We start from the raw sequence: 20,404 nt of genomic DNA, 5'->3' as shown, positions 1-20,404 counted from the left end.
TTCCCACAATTGTTTGAATTTAACATATTTACTAATAATAGTAAAAATATTTCCACACACAGGTACCTATAATCTCAAAGCATATGCTATTAATTAATCTGTGTTTCCACATCCCTCATTCCCAGAGAGTGGCTATGCGGTTTCCCCCTTTACATTAAAAAAATGCTAATGCCAGGGCACCTGGGTGGCTCAGTGGGTTAAAGCCTCTAACTTCAGCTCAGGTCATGGTCCCAGGGTCCTGGGATCGAGCCCCGCATCGGGCTCCCTGCTCAGCAGAGAGCCTGCTTCCTCCTCTCTCTCTCTGCCTGCCTCTGTGCCTACTTGTAATCTATCTGTCAAACCAATAAATAAAATTTAAAAAAAAAATGCTAATGCCAAAGAAGTGGGGAGAAACATTTCAGAACCTGACATTAAATATTTTTGATAATTTACCTTATATGGCTTGCCATTGACAAGGGCAGACAGAGCTGACCGGGGAATTTTGCCAGACCTCGTTTTGGGTAACTGTTTGACAAACACTGCATTTCGAAAAGCAGCCACAGGGCCAATGCTCTGTCGAACATGGTTTATAATTTCTTCCAAAACTTGTTCCTCTGTTGTATTTATGTCTAGGGAAAAAGTTCAGATGATAAGCACTGAGTTAACCTTCGCTCATCATTCAGGGTCCAGACACTCAGGGAAGACAAAGATTTCTCACCTTTTCTCAACACGCAGAGTGCTAAGGGGACGTGGCCTTTCAAAGGATCTTCCTTGCCAACAACAGCGCAGTCGGCCACGGTGCCATGGGAAAGGACCGACTGTGAGAGGGAAAAGCATGCGTTTAGAAAATATAGGTGCACGTATATAAGAATACAAATACACACACACACGTATGTATGTATGTATTTCAGCTGGGAAAAAAAGTACATGTCCGAGAACACAAAACGTGTAGCTGCCCGTGTGGAAATTACTCCTGATTCACGATTCCTATCATTATAACTGGGGAGACTGAATTGTTAGGACCCCTGTGGTAGTCACTTATAAAGGATAACCATAATTAAGACAAATTACTTTGTTTACCTGGAAAGTGAGGACTTGTTTCTTCATCTCACCTGCTCATTAATGAAGTTGGGGCAAATAAGCAGCAGATGCCACATGGGGACAAATTACAATGGGCACCCAGAAACAGGTGACCTCACGGTGATGTGGCTTTGGTGCTGGCTACCATAAGAGCACTCCCCAGGGAAATCCAAGGCAGCCCCATGATTAAGCAGTGATTTTATTTATATCTGGTACTGAGCAATGAACAGAGCATTTCTTTTGTTGAGGGACCATCCCCAAGAGAGGATTTCCCGACTTGAAAGAAAAGGCTGGGCATGGCTTCGAAGCCCTGACCTCAGATGATCACGCCAATCGATCACACCGATCACTTTCAAACCGCTTACCCCGAGCTCTAAATATCCTAAGGAACAAAGCGGCTCTCCCTCTGGAATCATAAGAACCCACAGTGCGACCACATGAGACACACAAGCTTAGGGCTACAAACACGTTTCTGCCGTGAGGGTGCTCCTAAAAAGGATTGTTCAAAATGTCTTCTTCCCAAAGAGTGATAGGTCTTTAGTGACTGCAAATCCGTAACGGTTAGAGAAAACAGTGGGTGATATACCCACAGCTCCTTTGGCACTTCTTGATCTTTCAGCAAATAGCTTCTAAATCCTTTTCTGTTCCAACCGCTGCACCAGGCTCAGCGGTGAGCAAAAACAGGTGGAGCACGGTCTCAGGACGCTTACAGTCTAATGAAGGAGGAAGATGTTAAAAAGCAAGCACGAGTACTCATTATTAGGAATGTCTAAATATAGAAGTGATAGAGTCTCCGGAGAACTAGCCTGGTTTTTATATGAAAGCCCTAGCAAAAGCAGCCAAAAAACCTTGGGAAATATATGGCAAAAGCGGGAGGATAAACACGGGTCTCCGCGAAGCCTTCAGGAAATGAGAATGAGCTCAGGTCTGCAGGAGGGGTAGACGCTGAGGAGGCAGGGCGGAGAGGCGGGGCCAAGCCCTGAGGAAGGACTCGGCACAAACCATTCCAACCTGAAAGAGATGAATGTGGAAGGAAAGCAGAAAGCAGGACTGAGAAAGGAGCAAGAGGAGATGAAGGTACAGAGGTAGAAAGGGGCTGGGCTAAGGACTTCCAATTTTAGTAACATTGGAAAGGCAATAAAGCACTTTCTGGAGTTGAGGAGGAGATACAGGCTTTTGGTTTGTTTGTTTGTTTGAACAGACTTTTTTTTTCAGAGTAGTTCTAGATTCACAGTGAAACAAAGTGGAAAGCCCAGAGATTTGTCGTGTATGTCCTGCTCCCATATATGCACAGCCTCCCCTGCTCTCAAAATCCCTCACCAGAGTAATATAGCTGTTAGAAACGATGAACCAACATCAACACGTCATTCTCATCTTAATCTAGAGTTCACATTAGAGTCCACACTCGGTGTTACACATTCTATGGGCTTTATGACGTGTGTCCACCATTTTACAGAAGAGATTCGCTCGCCTAAAAAAATCTCTTGTGCTCTGCTTACTTGCTCTTAGTCTCTGCTAGCCTTTGGCAAACACTGATCTTCTCAGATCAGTCCTTTTTCTGAAAAAGTCCTTTTTCAGAATGCTGGAATCATCTATAGTACGTAGTCTTTTCTGTTCGGCTTTTTACTTCAGAGTGTATTCTGAAAAACAAACTTACTTTGCGTTTATTGTGGAGAATAGAGGACTGTTAAGGGTTAGTATTACAGTTTGTTGAAATCGCCCATGAGGCTACACTAGTAGACCAAGCCTATGACAGGGGGTATGAAGATTCTAGAGTTTCTTTAGAGGTAAAATGAACACAATTTTATGACAAATTGGATATGGTGCGAAGAAGAAGGGAGAGATGGTTCTGTGGTTTTTGGCTTGAACAGCTGACTGGATGATACGGGTGCCATTTTCTAAGCCAGGAAATACTAGTGAAGGTTGGGGCTTGGAAGGAATGATCATGTATTAAGTCTTGGAGATGTTCCACGGAAGCACCTTTGAGATACACGAGTCGAGGCGGTTGAGTCTGATGGGAGTCTTAGTCTGGAGATGCACATTTGAATGTCATTAAATGCACAGATGGTAATAAAAGCTGTAGACGTAGATTAGATTAGTTAGGGAGAAAGCAGTGAGAAGAATGTAAGCTATTAGGAACGCCAACATCTAATGGCTACAAGAAAAAGGACCAGCTGCCAAACTAGACTAAAAAGGCACAGCCAGAGAGGAGAAAAACGAGCAGAATCTAGGACATGCCCCTTTCAAGTTCCCAAGTTTCCATGAATTCTTCTTTCATTTATGCCAAGTTGAAAATGAGCTGTCTCATCTCTGAGCTCCTGGAAGACTCCGTGAACTCCTAGCCTGTTCGGTACAAACTCAGTGCACTACCTCACACAGCCCCTAATGCAACGAAGAAATCAGCATCTCCTACATCCTCTTGTTACCAACCACGCTGAAGGACCCAGTTGTAGGAGTTGCCATCCACATAGCTTTTGACTCTGATACTGCTGAGGATAGTATGTGTTCAATGAATTATTTTTGTGCTATACATTTTATTAACTTCATTGCTGAGACAGAGACGTGCACCTCATCTTCCATTAGTTGGGCTTCATGAAAAAGCTTCTGCAAAACACCGACTGTACAGACCATACGACACCATCTTCTCCTGGTGCTTCAATCTGAACTAAGTACTTTCAACAGCTTCCTGATCTGTTAAGATTTTACTTATGGTTTAGGTCCATATGCTTAGAGACAAATTTTATTGCCAAAGATTTGTACTGGTAGGTAGTATAGTCAGTCACAGTCCTTGGAAGAGAATATTTTGTCTATAGCAGATAAGATACAGACTTGGTAAGCCAAATGCTATCATTCCAATTTAGGATTCCTTGAATGAGTAGCCTAGCCAGGGTTTGTTTAAAAAAAAAAAATTATATACATATATGTGTGTGTATTTATTTATACATTATATATATTTATATATTATATATTAATGTATATATTAAATATATATATTTACATTTATATATTAAAGTTTTCACTGGTGCCATAAGCCTCTCTACTTTAGTTTTTAAAATGCCAGGGTATCTTTTCAAATTACTGTTTATTTTTTTTTTTTTTTTTTTTTTTTTTTTTTTTTTTTTTTTTTTAAAGATTTTATTTATTCATTTGACAGAGAGAGATCACAAGCAGGCAGAGAGGCAGGCAGAGAGAGAGGAGGAAGCAGGCTCCCTGCTGAGCAGAGAGCCCGATGCGGGGCTCGATCCCAGGACCCTGAGATCATGACCTGAGCCGAAGGCAGCGGCTTAACCCACTGAGCCACCCAGGCGTCCCTCAAATTACTGTTTAAAAAAATGTCCCATCCAGGTATTTTGTCACCTAACCAGTATAACTATAATTTTAACTAAATCAAACACCAAAATCCTCCAGTTTGCCCTTCTTCCACCTTGTTGCTTTAATTTCGCCATGTTTCCATCCTCAGTGTTAGTATGTTTAGAAGTGGATGGGAAAATGCTGACAGCTTTTCCATATGGGCAGAGTATTTTAACATCAGAAGTAATATATAACACAGTTTTCCACAGTATCAAAGTTTCACATTTTTGCCTAGTTTGTGGACAAACTCGAAAATCTGTGACCTACATAATCATTTACTGGAAATTTATGTCATCTGTAAATGAGGTTCATTTACTAGAGTGGATAAAATACTGTATTAATCTATCAATGTTAAACAGATGCCATAAAGGGAGGGAGACAGCTTTCTATGTTGGCTCTATAAATAATATTTACATGCCAAATTGTGATTTCAACAACTGAATCATTAAAAAGGAAGGCATCAAAGTATGTCTTGGCAACATTGAAGGGACAGAGGCCAAACAAATGTCCTATGTGGGTAAAAAATATCAAAAGCCACTTTCATATGTTTCCTCCACGTACAATCCACAGAGCATCCGTGACTCGCTGGCAGTTAAGAACTGAAAAAATGATACAACTTGGGAGGTAACTGACTCACCAAAAGTGTGCAATGGTTCCAATTTACGACTTTTTGTCTATAGGTTGGTGTGAAAGCGACACGTGTTCAGGAGAAACTGTATGTCAAATCTTGAATTTCGGTCTTTTCCCAGACTAGTGGTATGCAACAGACACCCCTTTCTTGTGATCCCTGGCAGCGGCGAGAAGCCTCTGCTCCCCATCAGCGATTACCCAGTAAACAACGGATACACTTAGAACCACTGGGTACCCGTACAACCATTCTGTTTTCCTTTTCAGTACCATAGTCAATAAATTACACGAGGTACTCAACACTTAATTATAAAGTCTGCTTTGTGTTAGATGAATTCACTCAGCTGTAGGCTAATGTAGGTGTTCTGAGCATATTTAAGGTAGCTTAAGCTAAGTTATGACTTTTGCCAGGTTAAGTGTATTAAATGCATTTTTAATTTATGGTATTTTCATTTTAGATAGGTTTAACCTCTTTCTCAAGTGGAGGAATATCTGTATAAATATAGATAAGAGGGGAATACAGATTACAGGGTAATAGGCCTGGGAAATGCCTGTCATTTGTTGTTTCTGAGATACTGTCATTTTTTTTTAAACCAAAACTTTTATAATACTCAAATTAAAACTTTACAAGTGGGCTAAAAACTAAACATGTATTAAATGCATGTGCCACAATAGTACCATGTGCCCCACAAAGAAAAATAATTTGATCTTTCTGAGAAACAAGTCATATTGAAAATTAATCATAGAATGAAAAACCTCTATTTCCTAGATCGTTTTTTTTCTCTAAAATTAAATATTTTAAAATAGTTTTTGATTTGTAGTTCATTTTAGTATTAAACATTATATTAATAGATTTTAAACTGCCATTCTAGTTCTTCGTTTATCATATTGGACAGTAGGTGTCTCAAGTAACAGAATAAGATATCAATAAAATACCTTTTAAATCAGTTAAAATTGCAAGCACATATGACAATTTATATTTGATGAAAAACATATAAACAAAAGTATATACACTAAACACAATAGAATGGTTGGGGAAGAATGAAGAATAAGAGTAAGAGGTAACAATAAAGGAATGGATCAATTAAAAAATGAAAAAACAAGAGGGTGTTTTTTTTAATATACTATATATTAAGGAGCATAATTAACAATCTTCTCTATCATGGGTTCACAAAATATTAATTTATTTGCATTTTAGCTTATTTTAGGGGCAGTGGTCCCATTTGGATGCAAATTATAATAACCAAAAGAGCTTTTAAAAAATGCCTACACTTGGACTCAATCCCTTGATATTCTGGATTAAGTGTTGGGTGGAAATTAAGCATATGTATTTTTTTGTGATTAAACATTGCAAAATGAACACATCTGTGTATTTAATCCAAGAAATTGAGTATTACCAGCATCCCAGATGATCTTCTCATTTGGACAGTTGCACTTGTAAGAGATCCAGATGTGATTCTAATGTTTATGCAAGGTTGAGGTCCATCCTCATAGTTCATCCTCAGGCTGATGCCTTCTTGTCTTACGGTATTATATCTCTCACATTTTGTGCTTAATATATAATATTCCAAGCATCATTTTTTCATAGTGGGTAGCGCTGATTTGTAAACCTTCCTTGTCCTTATATCTTTAAAATTTATTTTGTTAAATTTGATTGATAGATTAACTATATAATTATTATTTAAAATCATTTCCCACTCAAATTTGATAGCATTTTCTACTGTCTTTTAAAATTTTTAATTTAAATTCAGTTAATTAACATATAGTATATTATTAATTTCAGAGGTAGGGTTCAGTGTTTCTTCAGTTTTATATAATACCTACTGCTCATTACCTCACAAGCCCTCCTTAATGTCCATCACCCAGTCACCCTATCCCCCAAGCCCCCTCCACTCCTTAGTTTGTTTCCTATGATTAAGAGTCTCTTGTGGTTCATCTCCCTCTCTGATTTCATCTTTTTTATTTTTCCCTCTTCCCCTATGATTCTACGTTTTTGTTTCTTAAACTCCACATTTGAAAGACATCATATAATTGTCTTTCTCTGACTTATTTTGCTTACCCTCTAGTTCCATCCACATTACACCAAATGGCAAGATTTCATTTTTTTGATGGCTCAAAAGTATTTCATTGTGTGCATATAAAAATGGATAATATATATTTATATATATTATAATGTATTTAATGTATAATATATATTATATATAAAATGGGTATATATATCCATATATATATTATGGATAAATAAAATGTGTGTGTATATATATATATATACATATATATATATGAATGGATAAAGAAGATGTACATATATACATAGGCAGGTCTTCTTTATCCATTCATCTGTTGATGGACATCTGGGTTCTTTCCATAGTTTGGCTATTGTGGACATTGCTGCTATAAACATTGCGTTGTAGGTGCCCCTTCGGATCACTACATTTGTATCCTTGGGGAGGTACCTAGTAGTGCAATTTCTGGGTCTAAGGGTAGCTCTATTTTCAACTTTTTTTTTTTTATATTTTATTTATTTATTTGACAGACAGAGATCACAAGTAGGCAGAGAGGCAGGCAGAGAGGGAGGAAGGGAAGCAGGCTCTCCGCTGAGCAGAGAGCCCGATGCGGGGCTGGATCTCAGGACCCGGGGATCATGATCTGAGCCGAAGGCAGAGGCTTTAACCCACTGAGCCACCCAGGCGCCCCTATTTTCAACTTTTTGAGGAACCTCCATATTGTTTTCCAGAGTGACTTTACCAGTTTGCATTCCCACCAACAGTGTAAGAAGGTTTCCCTTTCTCTGTATCCTCGCCAACATCTGTCATTTCCTGACTTGTTAATTTTAGCTATTCTGTAACTGGTGTGAGATGGTATCTTACTGTGGTTTTGATTTGTATTTCCCTGATGCCAAGTAATGTTGAGCATTTTTTCATGTGTCTGTTGGCCATATGGGTGTCTTCTTTGGAGAAGTGTCTGTTCATGTCTTCTGTCCTTATCTTGATTTAATTATTATTCTTTGGGTGTTGAGTTTGATAAATTCTTTATAGATTTTGATATTAGCCCTTTATCTGATATGTCATTTGCAAATATCTTCTCCCATTCTGTTGGTTGTCTTTTGGTTTTGTCGACTGTTTCCTTTGCTGTGCAAAAGATTTTGATCTTGATGAAGTCCATTCTTTCATTTTTGTCTTTGTTTCCCTTGCCTTTGGAGACGTGTCTAGCAAGAAGTTGCTGTGACCGAGGTCAAAGAAGTTGCTGCCTGTGTTCTCCTCCTGGATTTTGATGGATTCTTGTATCACATTTAGGTTGTTCATCCATTTTGAGTCGATTTTTGTGTATGCTGTAAGGAAATGGTCCAGTTTCATTCTTCTGCATGTGGCTGTCCAATGTCCCAACACATTTGTTAAAGAGACCTTTTTTCCATTAGAAATTCTTTCTTGCTTTGTTGAAAACTCAGTTGATCATAGAGTTGAGGGTCCATTTCTGGGTTTTGCATTCTGTTCCATTGATCTATGTGTCTGTTTTTGTGTCAGTATCAGACTGTCTTGATGATTACAGTTTTGTAATAGAGCTTGAAGGGGGTACTATCATTTTTGTGTAAATTTTAATGGATTTGAAAGATTCTATGACTTTAGCAGTTAAATTACAAAGATTTTCAATTATGCTTTTAATTGTAGAAGTATTAGTTTAAATCAAGCACCTTCAGAGGTGCAAGGATCCAGTATTTGGTAGGAGATTGCCTCTGCAATGGGAAGAATAATACTTCTTCATTCCCTCTGATATTGGAGTCATCTAGGAAACTGTTAGTTTCCACATTATCATCAATATCTATATTTATACTTGGGAAAATATTCAGCAATCTTACAACTATTTAAAGCCAATAGTCATTTAATGCTGGGTAGAACTGAAATTACATGGCATCTTTGCTGAATACATACTTTATGGAAATATATTCAATCCTGAAGAAATCACTCCTAAAAATAGCAAACAAAATAGCTAACTTAGAAAACAAACAGTGAAACTTTGGTTCAAATAACCTTCCAAAGGGCAAATTGCAATAAACACAGCTCTAGGATTTAAGTGCAGTAATTTAACAGCAGATTTCCAAGTTCCCAAGGATACTAGTAGGATTATTTAACAAAATGAAACTTAAGCTACAAGTGAAAGAATGAAACCAGGGAGCCTAATTTGTTCCCTGGAGGTGTCTCCACATGAAACCTGCCCACAACAGTGAAAGAGAACCAAGCAAGAAGGACCACATTAGCTCCTAGTAATTTTGGCTCCTAAGACCTGAAATAGCAGATTTCACACCCACTTTTCCTAAGGACATTTTGAACTTCCACTGGAGCATCCTAAGTGTCTATCTAGATGCCAGGCTCTCAAACATTAATCAACTTTTCAAATAGATATGATTATTACTTAATAGTTACAGATGGCCCTTACATGTATTGAGATTTGCAAGGATAAGATCCTCTTAAATTTATAAAAGCTATTCTAGAACTCTATTTTCTTATGATGCGAACAGAAAAGAACGTACAGTTTCCTGAAATGTTTTTAATGTAGTAATTTTAATAGAATTTGTTTGATTTAGTCTTATATAAAGTAATGCACATGTCATATTTTACTTTAAGAAACTGGAAAGACACTATTTTCACTATATATAAAAGCAACATTCAGTCTATTTTTAATTATTGCAAATGAGAGTCCCACGAATTAAGACCCTCCAATCCTATTTCAAAAACCCAAATTGGAATCTGGAATTCAGAATTGACAATTGAGAATCCTAGGGAGAGTCCTGGAGATCATTTACAAATAAAGTAAGGTTTGGGTACTTTTAATAAATGTTGGTTCTGTCATCAATAAAAATAATAAAAATATGTATGTAAAAATATACACATTAATAATCAATGTTAAGCAATTTTGCTAAGAGGTGAGAAAAATCTAGTAAAGAATGTTAGTTCAAAACTTTCTAATAGATGCCAACATAAAGAAGACAAACTTGATATGAACTGAGGTATTAACTTCCTTATTAGACATACATTTACAGTAGAGTTCATCATTTAATTTAATCATTTAATTCATATAAAGGGAGACGTTCACATCAAGAAGGCTGATGGGTGATTCTGTGCTATAAGTACTCCAAGACCCAGTGACAAAATTCCTGTTGGAAACCATTGATTCTAGCATGCTTTTCTTTTTTTCCCCAATTTTGTCATTTTACTGCCTACCTTCTGTCTGTCTCATTCTCTGATTACATACAATGAGAAGGATGTCAGTGGAAACATATTAAAGCATATATTTAAATAGGTTGATACTTCTCTTTTTTGTTCTAAAAATAAGAGAGAACCAAGAACTTTGACTGATAATAAAAGCTTTGCATATGTAATCTCCATATTTTGATTAGCTGACTCTGCCAGAAATGCAGGTGGAATATTAGAGGTAATCTCTTACAGGCAAGAAATTAAAAGTTCATGCAACCAGAACCACCTTTTGCCAACACACCAAAACACATGAAGCGTGAATTTCAATTTCAGGTTATCACAAAATTCACAGTAGGTTAAAAATAAGATAATATTATAATAGCACACGAAGCCACTTACTCCAAAATATTACATAAAAATCTTTCCTTTTACTCAGCTTATATTACATTGTCACACACACAAAGCCGAGTGACGAGAGGCATTAAACTATTTTGTTTTCGCTGAAAATAAATGACTTTTAAAGAAGGTGACCATCTTCAGATTATAGGAAGGAGAACTCAGCTTTGATTCTGCATGCTCTGATCCCATGGAATTATTTTTAAACATTTGTCTTTCATTTAAACTTTGTTCTACTCCATTTAAACTTATTCTGGGTTTGGTTCTGAAAATGATGGAATAAATAGGTTCCATCTTAGCACGTTTACTAATTGCAATGAAAAACTCTGGGCTAAAAAAACAGATCAGATGACTCTATTAAAATTATAAGAACTTGAGACACAACCTCCTTTTTCGATTTGTTTCTTTGGAGGTTTAGGGTTTTGTTATCATTATGGTTTGTTTCTTTGTTTTGCCCCCTATATATTCTGGCCCGGGTACTAGAGCAGCCCAAAAGGTGAACTGCCGATAAGTGCGGACAGACAGAAAAGCCCAAAGAAATGTCTGCCTCTACTGAAGCCCAGGGAAAGGAGCAGAGGATCTGGGAAACAATCCTTTTCAATCTACCTCCCTATTCCAGATGAACACCCACAGAGAAGCAGTTCCCTTCTTCCTTCCTATAGAGCTGTAGAAACCTTGTTGACTCTCCGTACCCTACTCCAAGTGAATGCCAGCAAAAGAGCTGGGTCCTTCCCCTTCTCCACTACTGGTGTGCAGCCCGTGGGAGGGAACCCTTGAGGGATGCCAGCCCCAAACACATGCACACACCCTGGGAGCCTAGAAAGACTCAGAGTCATTTGTGACACCCTCACCCCCACTCTACCTCCCAAGAGCAGCTATTCAGTCCCTGAGGAGATCCCTGGTAACTTGCTCTGCTCTACACTAAGCAAGTGCTACCAAGAGACAGTCTCATCCTCTGCCCAGGGATGCTGTGAACGTAGAATATGGAGTATTGACCCTTGATAAGAGCACAGGGAATACAGCCCTGACTTTTTACCCAAAATAGCAGCAATGGGGAACCTTGGAAATCAGAAAGTGATGAGTAGGTTATGGAAAGGAAGGAGTTGGAGAAAGGGATACTTAAAATCTATGTATGAAGTCCTGAGCCTACCCCATGCACCCCAGACATGGTGCATGCAGGAATCCAACCAGATTCAGCACAGTGTAGATTCTGAACACTTAATTCAAGTTTCAGATTGGCCTCTGAGAGAGAAACAAGTGAGATGCACTGCAAAGAGTGAAAATCAAATGGACATTGGAACCACAGTCCACAGAAAGTGAGCAGGGACAGGTGGTCTGTTCTTAACTAAAATAAGTCATCACAATAACACAAATCCACGTGATTTCAACAGGATCCAGAATCTCATAATGCCATATTCAAAATGTCTAGGATAAAAATATAAAATTACAGGACATAAGAGGAATCAGGAAAACCTAAACCTCTCTTAAAAAAAAAAAAATCGGGTCATGCTCCCTATGAGTCAAGAGATGCCAATGCCAAGATGACCCAAATATTAGAATGATCAGACAAAAATTTTAATGCAGCTATTATAATGGTGGCAGGGGATAAAACTTTCCTGGACTCCTCATTGCTCCTACAAAAACCCCTAGCCCGAGAATCTTCAAATACCATGAGAATCTGATCTATAGCTGTTTGTCGGGTTAATTGCTCTGATCTGAAAGGATAATAAAACTTTACTAATTTTCCTGAGAAGGCAAAATTATCAAAGTCTGGAGGAGACTAGATCTCTAGGTTAAACTCACACTGTGCAGGGGAAACCGGCTGAGTACCCTCCTAGGTATTTACATGTCAAGAAATGATGAAGCCTTAGAACTTGGAAACATTTCTAAGTTGTAAGAGTTGAGCCACACAGGGCTATTTGGCTCCTGGAGATTTTATTTACATATCAAAGAGTTGAGTTTGGAATAAGGCCTTACATTTGGAAGGAGACCTTCTAATGGGGGGTGGAAGGTCAATGTCTCCTTGCCCTTTACAAGCCCACAAAAATTATCTTCCTCATCTCTCTTCTAGGAACTGTCTGGCTGGCACTTCTGTAGTACCTGAGGCTAGAACATAAAACGGCAATGACACACTTATTATCAAGAAATCTGTCTTTGACCCTAACACCTCATTTGCACATTCAGCATAAAATTAACAAAGATGGGGGCGCCTGGGTGGCTCAGTGGGTTAAAGCCTCTGCCTTTGGCTTGGGTCATGATCCCAGGGTTCTGGGAATGTCTGCTCAGCAGGGAGCCTGCTTCCCTTCCTCTCTCTCTGCCTGCCTATCTGCCTATTTGTGATCTCTGTCTGTCAAATAAATAAATAAAATCTTAAAAAAAAATTTTTTTTAAAGTTAACAAAGATGAATACTAAAAACCCAACAATAGCCATGGTGCCAGAAGAATGGGCAAACATTCTTGGAATGAAAGGGAGCACAGTTTTCAGTAAAGAAACAGAAGCTACAAAAAAGAATGAAATGACTTAAAAGAAGGGAGATAGGGGTCTAGGAGAGGAGTGAAAAAAGTAAAAAAGAAAACTAATAAACTGATAGGCATAAATATAAATTTATGAATAATTTATTTAAATGTAAATGGTCTAAAAACATCAGTTAAAAGATACAGACTGCAGACTGGATAAAAATAAAAGTAAGAACCAACTGTATGCACAGTAAGTCCACAGAAAGCATAATGATCGAGGTGGATCTCTACAGATTCATAATGATCCCTAATGATCCAGATGAAAGGGCAGCAAAAGGTAAGTGACACAAACACTATTCAAAAAAGATGAAACGGCTATGTGATTACCACACATAACCAACTTCAGAACAAAGAAAGTTACTATAGATGTTTAAAAAAAATCAATACATAAAAACATTGCAACCAAGTAAGGTTTATCCCAGTGACATAAGACTAAAGAGTTGGAAATAAATTAATGCAATTCATGTATTAAAAAAGCAGAAAAAGCATTTGGCAAAATCCAGTGTTCATTCAAGACTCTTAAAAAAATCTCATCAAAATAGGAACAAATGAATCTTAACTTGATAAAGTTTATCTACAGAAATACCTTCATTTCATTAAGAATGAAACATCATTCTTAATGGTAAGGTATTAAATGTTTTTAACCTAAGATCAGAAAGAAGACAAGGGTGTCTGCTCTCACCACTGTTATTCCATGTCACACTGGAAGTTTTAGCCAGTCCAAAAAGGCAAGAAAAAGGAATAAAAGGCATTTAGACTGAAAAGAAAGCAATAAAACTATCTCTATTCACAGACAACATGATTTTCTACATAGGAACTCTCAAAAATCTACAAAAAAAATGCATGATCAATTCAGGGAATTGAATAGCATTTCTATCCACTAGCAGTGAAAATTTAGAAACTAAAACTTCAGAAAAGATTATATTTATAGTAGCTTAAAAATTAAATACTTAGGTGTAAATCTGTATACTAAAAAGTATAAGATGTCAATGGAACATATTCAAAAAGACCTAAAGAGCGGTGCTTGGGTGGCTCAGTCTGTTAAGCATTTCCCTTCAGCTCAGGTCATGATCCCAAGGTCCTGGGATCAAGCCCCGCATAAGGCTCCCAGTTCAGTGGGGTGTCTGCTCCTCCCTCACCCTTTCCATCTGTGCATATGGTCTTTCTCTTTCCCTCTTCCTCTCTCAGATAAATAAATAAATAAATAAATAAATAAATAAATAAATAAATATTTTACAAAAAGACCTTAAGGAGTGGAGGCACATATAAAATTCTTGGATTAGAAATTTCCATATGGATCAGATATCAGTTTTTCCCAAAAGAATCTATGATTTAATACAGTCGTAATAAAAATCCGCTGTAACTACAAAAGGTTCATTCTGAAATATATGTGGAAAAGTAAAGAAATTAGAACATCCAAAACAGTTTTGAAAAAGAAGAGCAAATGTGAATACTATTCAACTTTAAGGCATTCCAAAGCTATAGTATCAAGATAGAATAGTATTGGTAAAAAGATAAACACATAAAATAATGAAATAGAAGAGATACTCTGGAAATACACTCAAATACTATCAGCTGATTGGACAAAGGTGCAAAAGCAATTCAAAGGAGAAATGCAGTCTTTGCAATAATTGAATCTTGGAACCATTGACATCCATATTAAAAAATAATTATAATCCTCAACCTACATTTGTATCATACACACACACAAAAACTCAAAATGTAAATGTAAACTGATACAAAATACAAAATAATAAAGCAAATGTAAAACATGAAACTATAAAACTCTAAGGTCAAAACAAAGGAGAAATATTTATGATCTTGGGTGAGGAAAGAGTTCTAAGATATAATGCCAAAATTATGATCTGTCAAAGAAAAAAAAATCAGTGAATTTGACCTCATCAATATGAAAAATACTTCTGCTCTGTAAGGACACTTTGAAGAGAACAAAAAGACTAGCCACAGACTGAAAGACAGTATTTGCAAATCATGTATTAGATAAAGGACTCTCAAAACTGAACAATAGGAAAACAACCTACATTTTAAAAAATGGGCAGAACATTTTTTAAAGTATTTTCTTTATTTGTGAGGGAAAGAGAGAGAGAGAGTGAGCGTGTACAAGCAGGGTGGAGTGGCAGGCAGAGGGATAAACAGGTTCCCCACTGAGCAGGGACCCCAATGGGGGACTCAATCCCAGGACCCAGGGATCATGACCTGAGCTGGAGGCAGACACTTAACCCCCTGAGCCACTCAGGTGCCCCTTGCATTTCAACAGGTATCTTATCAAAGAAGATATGTGGATGAAAAATAAGCATGTCAAAAGATGCCCAACATCATTAAGGCATTATGGAAAAGTAAAAGTAATGACATACCATTACACATCTAATAGAATGGTTTAAATAAAGAATAATGATAATGCCAAGTATAGATGAAGATGGGAAGAAACAGAAATACTCAAACACTGCTGGTGAGAATGTAAAATTGTGTAGCCATTCAGAAAAGAGTTTGACAGTTTCTTATAAACTTAAACATACACTCACCACATAACTAAGTCAACTCACGATAGGTACTTATCCTGGAAAAAAAAAAAAAAACTAATCTTGCCCCAAAACACATACATGAATGTATATATTATTTAAAATTGTTTCAAACTAGAAACAATTCAAATATCCTTCAGTGAATGAATGGATACAGAAACTGGCTAGTACATCTACAAATGAAAATACTAAAAGCAATATGAACAAATCATGATACACACAAAAACTTGGATACATCTCGAATGTATTTTTCTAAATGAAATAACCCAGTCTCCAAATATTATGTAACTGTATAAGTCCATTTTATGACATTCTAGAGAAGCAAAAACATAGAAACAGAAAAATCAGTAGTCACCAGGGATGGGGAGGGTCAGAATACGAAGGTCAATGTTAAAAGAGAATTCTTCAGCAGTGTTGACATTTTTGTGTATCCTACCTGTGGTGAAGGTTCCAAGAATCTATACAAGTATAAAAACTCATAGTATTGTACAACAATCAAGTGGATTTTACACTATGTAAGTATACAAATTAAATACATAATATTAAAAAAAAAAAACTTCTGGAGACATTGCGACAATGTATTTACATTGGAAGAAAATTCTTAGGATTTAAGAGTACAGTAAAATGTTTAAATCTCATACCAGTTAAAGATGGTATGCAAACCAGGTTATTAAGCAAGAGAAAATCAAGAAGCTAGAGGCAATCAAGTAGCAAGGATCAAGAAGCAAGAGTATATAAGCTCTCCTATAAATAACACATAAATGTAGCTTCTTAAAATTCCTCCCTACCACCTAGACAGAGATCAGGGAGTGTGGAGAACAGGAGGATTTACACAAGAGGAAGTGAGGTGAGACAGATATGAGAATAACCTAGCCTTTGCATCAAATGAAGGGTAATTTTCCAGGTACACTACTTAACCTCAATTACTGACTTCAGCTCTGTTCTCAATACCACCTGGAACAGAAAATCCATACTTATCTATACCTCTTCAATAGCACCTGCAGAAATCCTGTGACCCGCAACATTTATCACATCATCAACTCGAGACATAACATATAAATAGCCTTCTTCGTCCATGTAACCAGCATCCATGGTGTCATAGTATCCCTGAAAATAAGAATCAATAATGTCTAATTAGCATGTATTGCTAGGTAATGCAATCATTTAAGTTTGGTATACTATAAAATGTGATAGAAATGGATTAATGGCATGCATTTAACTTTTCTTCATTCCTAGGCTATGGAATTAAACTCCTTTTGATTTTGATAACTTACTAGAATCTCTTTGCTCCACTAATAGCCAGGAATAAATTTAAGCATTCTTATATATATTTAAGTTAGATGTTTGAACTTAGAGTTGTGAAGGTTAGGAACTCAATTTTTTTTAATGGAGAAGTAACAGTTCAATATTTCCAACATACTTTGGTATTAGAAAGTACTTCTTTGATGGATTTCTTCTTTAATTATATTAATTTTTAAAACTTTTAAAGCTCTCTATAAATAATTACAAAATACAGCGCTAGTTTATTAACATGAATTTGGATTAGACCCGAGCTTCCATGAAATGTAATAATAGGGATGAAATTTAATTTTTAATCAACTCAAAGTAGCAGCACATCTTCACTGGTCCAGAAATCACAACAGAATGAAGAATCAAGAAGAATAAGAAGTAGAACAAAATATTACTTCCAACGCTTTTCATTTATCTTGACAGTTACGTTAATGAGCACGGGCTTTAGGAACAATTCAGATAAGTCACTATTTGAGCCTCTTATTCTTAGACTCAGGGTGCTCCTCTGTTACACAGGGTAGCGGGCTCTACCCTATAAGCTTCTCCGAAGCACAGATGAGATGGTGTATCTAAGGACAGCAGGCCCTGGCCCACACCGTAAGCCCTCAGTAACTGGCCACTCTGACTGCCACTTCTGTTGGACAGAAAACCTGGAGTACAGTTACAGAGCATGGACCGTGGAACTGGACTTTATGAGCTCCATTTTGAGCTCCAACACTTCTAAACTCCAGGCAATTTACTCAACCTTTTTGAGCGGTGATTAAGCCCTTAGATGAGAAGTCTGAAGTCAGGGTAACAAGGCAAGACTATTTACAGAGTCACTCCACATAGGTTAACTGTAAACGGAGACTCTGAAGGAGCTTTCAGTGATAAAGGTGCCCGTGTTGAAACCACAGGCACACCTTCTTTGCCATTGTCAGGTGTTATTCATCACATCAGGACTCTGATGATTTAACCAGAGGCCCATCGGGCAGATAGACTGGACTGGCAGAGCTCAGCTCTGCTGACAAATCTTCCCAGCCACGGTCAGTCGGGGGCTGCTTTAACCTCAGCTGCTGAGGTCATTTAATTTCACGATCTCTTTCTAAAGGAAGCTCTTTTAAATCTTGTCATTGGTCGGCTTGACTAGGTCACCTGTCCTTCACTCAAAAATAATCAAGATAAAATGCTGAACAGGGAGACTTGTTTTTGGTTTTGTTTTTATATGAAATCCTAACCATTCTCTTATTTTTTTTTTCTTTTCGCCTACTGCCTAATGAGAACCAAGAATCTCTTGGAAAGAAATAGAAGTCAAAGGACAGCAGCAATATGATGGCGGGACCTGACGTGTATCATCAGTAAAGCATTGTTATAAACACAAAACACATCACCATGATGTGGAGAAACAGGTAAATAACAAGACAAAAAGTAGAACACTTTTTGTCATCCAGGTGGCTGGAATTTGTGCTGTAGGAACACCATGTCTAGCATGTGTCTGTATTTTAAAATGGGAACTTAAAATAAAAAGCTAGGAGAACATTTAAGAACAAATGTCAAAAATAGGTAAAAGAATGGAAAAATACAACTGTGGGGAATCCAAATGAACTTTGCTCACATAACCAGCTGTAGAGAAGATTAAGGGGTTCTAGGGACAGGGTACAATTCTGAGCAGGTGCTCTCAGTCTATAGCAGGATTCAATGCAGGGAGGAATAGAGATAGTCCCCTAAAAGTCTTTAACTTAATAAAAACTTTCCTGATATTGAGGGCTGCTAAATTTCAGGAAAATGTGCTAAGAAGAACAGAAATGTCTATGCCCAGAGACTGATAAAAAATAAATATAAAAATGATTTACTTTAATCATTGTGGTTTAGGCATTCTTGTTTCTGAGATCTGGAACTTGGTCCAGATAAACTTGAAAAGTTGTACTGTTATCTACGATGCCAGGACTAAGTGCTCAACTTAACAGGCAAGAAATACTTTGGAAGGTTTTTAAAAAAAGTATAATAAAGTTCTTACAGGAAATTTCTCAAAGTATAAATGCTTGAATGCCTCCTGATTCTTCCAGAGTCCTGAAAAAGCCCCAGGCGGTAATGGCAACCTTATAGAAAAACAAAGCAGTTAGAATTATGATCAAAGTGGTAATAAAGATAGATTGAGTAGAATAATTTCTAGTGTGATGGATAATTGCAAGTCAATCCCACATTGAAATACAACCCTGAAACCTGTTGGACATATCATGTCTGACTAAGGCTGAAGTAGATGGCCATGCGTATCATTGAGGGATGACTACAGTTTCTGGAAAGGGCACAAAAGAAGCATAACATCTGCAAAAAGGAACCACAAATGCATCACCAAATTACTTTTTAGGACAAATATCCTTCTACCATAGGCAAATAATTTTTTTTTAATTAAAAAAAAAATTTAAGTACCAAGCTCCCAACTGCCCCCTCTGCCCATCTCTGTGTGATGAAATGTTCCAATTCAACATTCCACAAACAATCTCATCTTCACAATCAATCTGCCTCAGGGAATTCTCTCTCTCTACGCCCTCTTGCATTCTTCCTTTTTAGGACCATCCCAATGTATGTGATTTCTCATTGGATGAACACATGGAAATACTGGAGAATATGAAATATAACCTATCATATGATCATTGTCTTTCTCTGATTGACTTGTTTCACTTAGCATAATGCCCACTGATTTGAGGAATTTGAGAAACAAGATAGAGGATCATGGGGAAAGAGAGGAAAAAAATGAAACAAGATGAAACCGGAGAGGGAGACAAACCATCAGAGACTCTGAATCTCAGGAGACAAACTGAGGGTTGCTGGAGGGGAGGGGGGCTGGGAGGGATGGAGTGGCTGGGGGATGGACACGGGGAAGGGCATGTGCTATGGTGAGTGCTGTGAATTGGGTAAGACTGATGATTCACAGACCTGTACCCCTAAAACAAATAATACATTGTATGTTAATAAAAAATAATAAATTTGCTGTTTAAAAATGATAAAATAAAATATAAGATAGGATGTGCCCTTCTTTTCAATCAATTTGCTCTTATATTTTTTGCTTTCCTCCATAATCTGGAACAGGTGTTCTACACCTGGCAGGGCTCCATCTTTGTCTGTCTGTCTGTACAGGTAAATGAACAAGTTCTCACACTGGTCCCCTGCAGGAGGTGTCCCCTAACGAAAATAACCACTCAAATTGTTTTCTGGACATAAGACCCTTTTAGATGCTTTAACGTTGGGAAATTGAGATATTGTGAAACTCAAGGAATTTCAAAAAACTTCCCTCTCCAGGCTCATGCCATAAAAAATACAAAGTGAGGTAACGACTTCACAGAACTGATGCTGAGAATACTGGAAACAAAGTAGACAGGCCACATGAGGCAATGTCACGCATCCCCTACCCCAATATTAGACCTTTGAGGCTCTGAATTGTATTCTCACATTCTG

The 20,404-nt window shown here is 37.3% G+C and overlaps 1 protein-coding gene across 2 annotated transcripts in view; it reads right to left on the bottom strand.

The window, feature by feature from the left end:
* ACSS3 (acyl-CoA synthetase short chain family member 3) overlaps positions 1-20,404 on the bottom strand; it is a 160,888-nt gene that overhangs the window by 2,795 nt on the left and 137,689 nt on the right. For both annotated transcript variants that reach the window (XM_059186442.1, XM_059186443.1), the window contains exons 12-15: positions 18,966-19,047; positions 16,664-16,786; positions 698-797; positions 433-608 (exon numbers count right to left, since the gene is read on the bottom strand). In XM_059186442.1, the coding sequence (XP_059042425.1) occupies positions 433-608; positions 698-797; positions 16,664-16,786; positions 18,966-19,047 (481 nt within the window). The remainder of the gene's footprint in view (positions 1-432; positions 609-697; positions 798-16,663; positions 16,787-18,965; positions 19,048-20,404) is intronic.

Source organism: Mustela lutreola, chromosome 8 (assembly GCF_030435805.1).
Source record: "Mustela lutreola isolate mMusLut2 chromosome 8, mMusLut2.pri, whole genome shotgun sequence".
Taxonomy (NCBI): domain Eukaryota; kingdom Metazoa; phylum Chordata; class Mammalia; order Carnivora; family Mustelidae; genus Mustela; species Mustela lutreola.
This window is presented reverse-complemented; position numbering and strand designations above follow the sequence as displayed.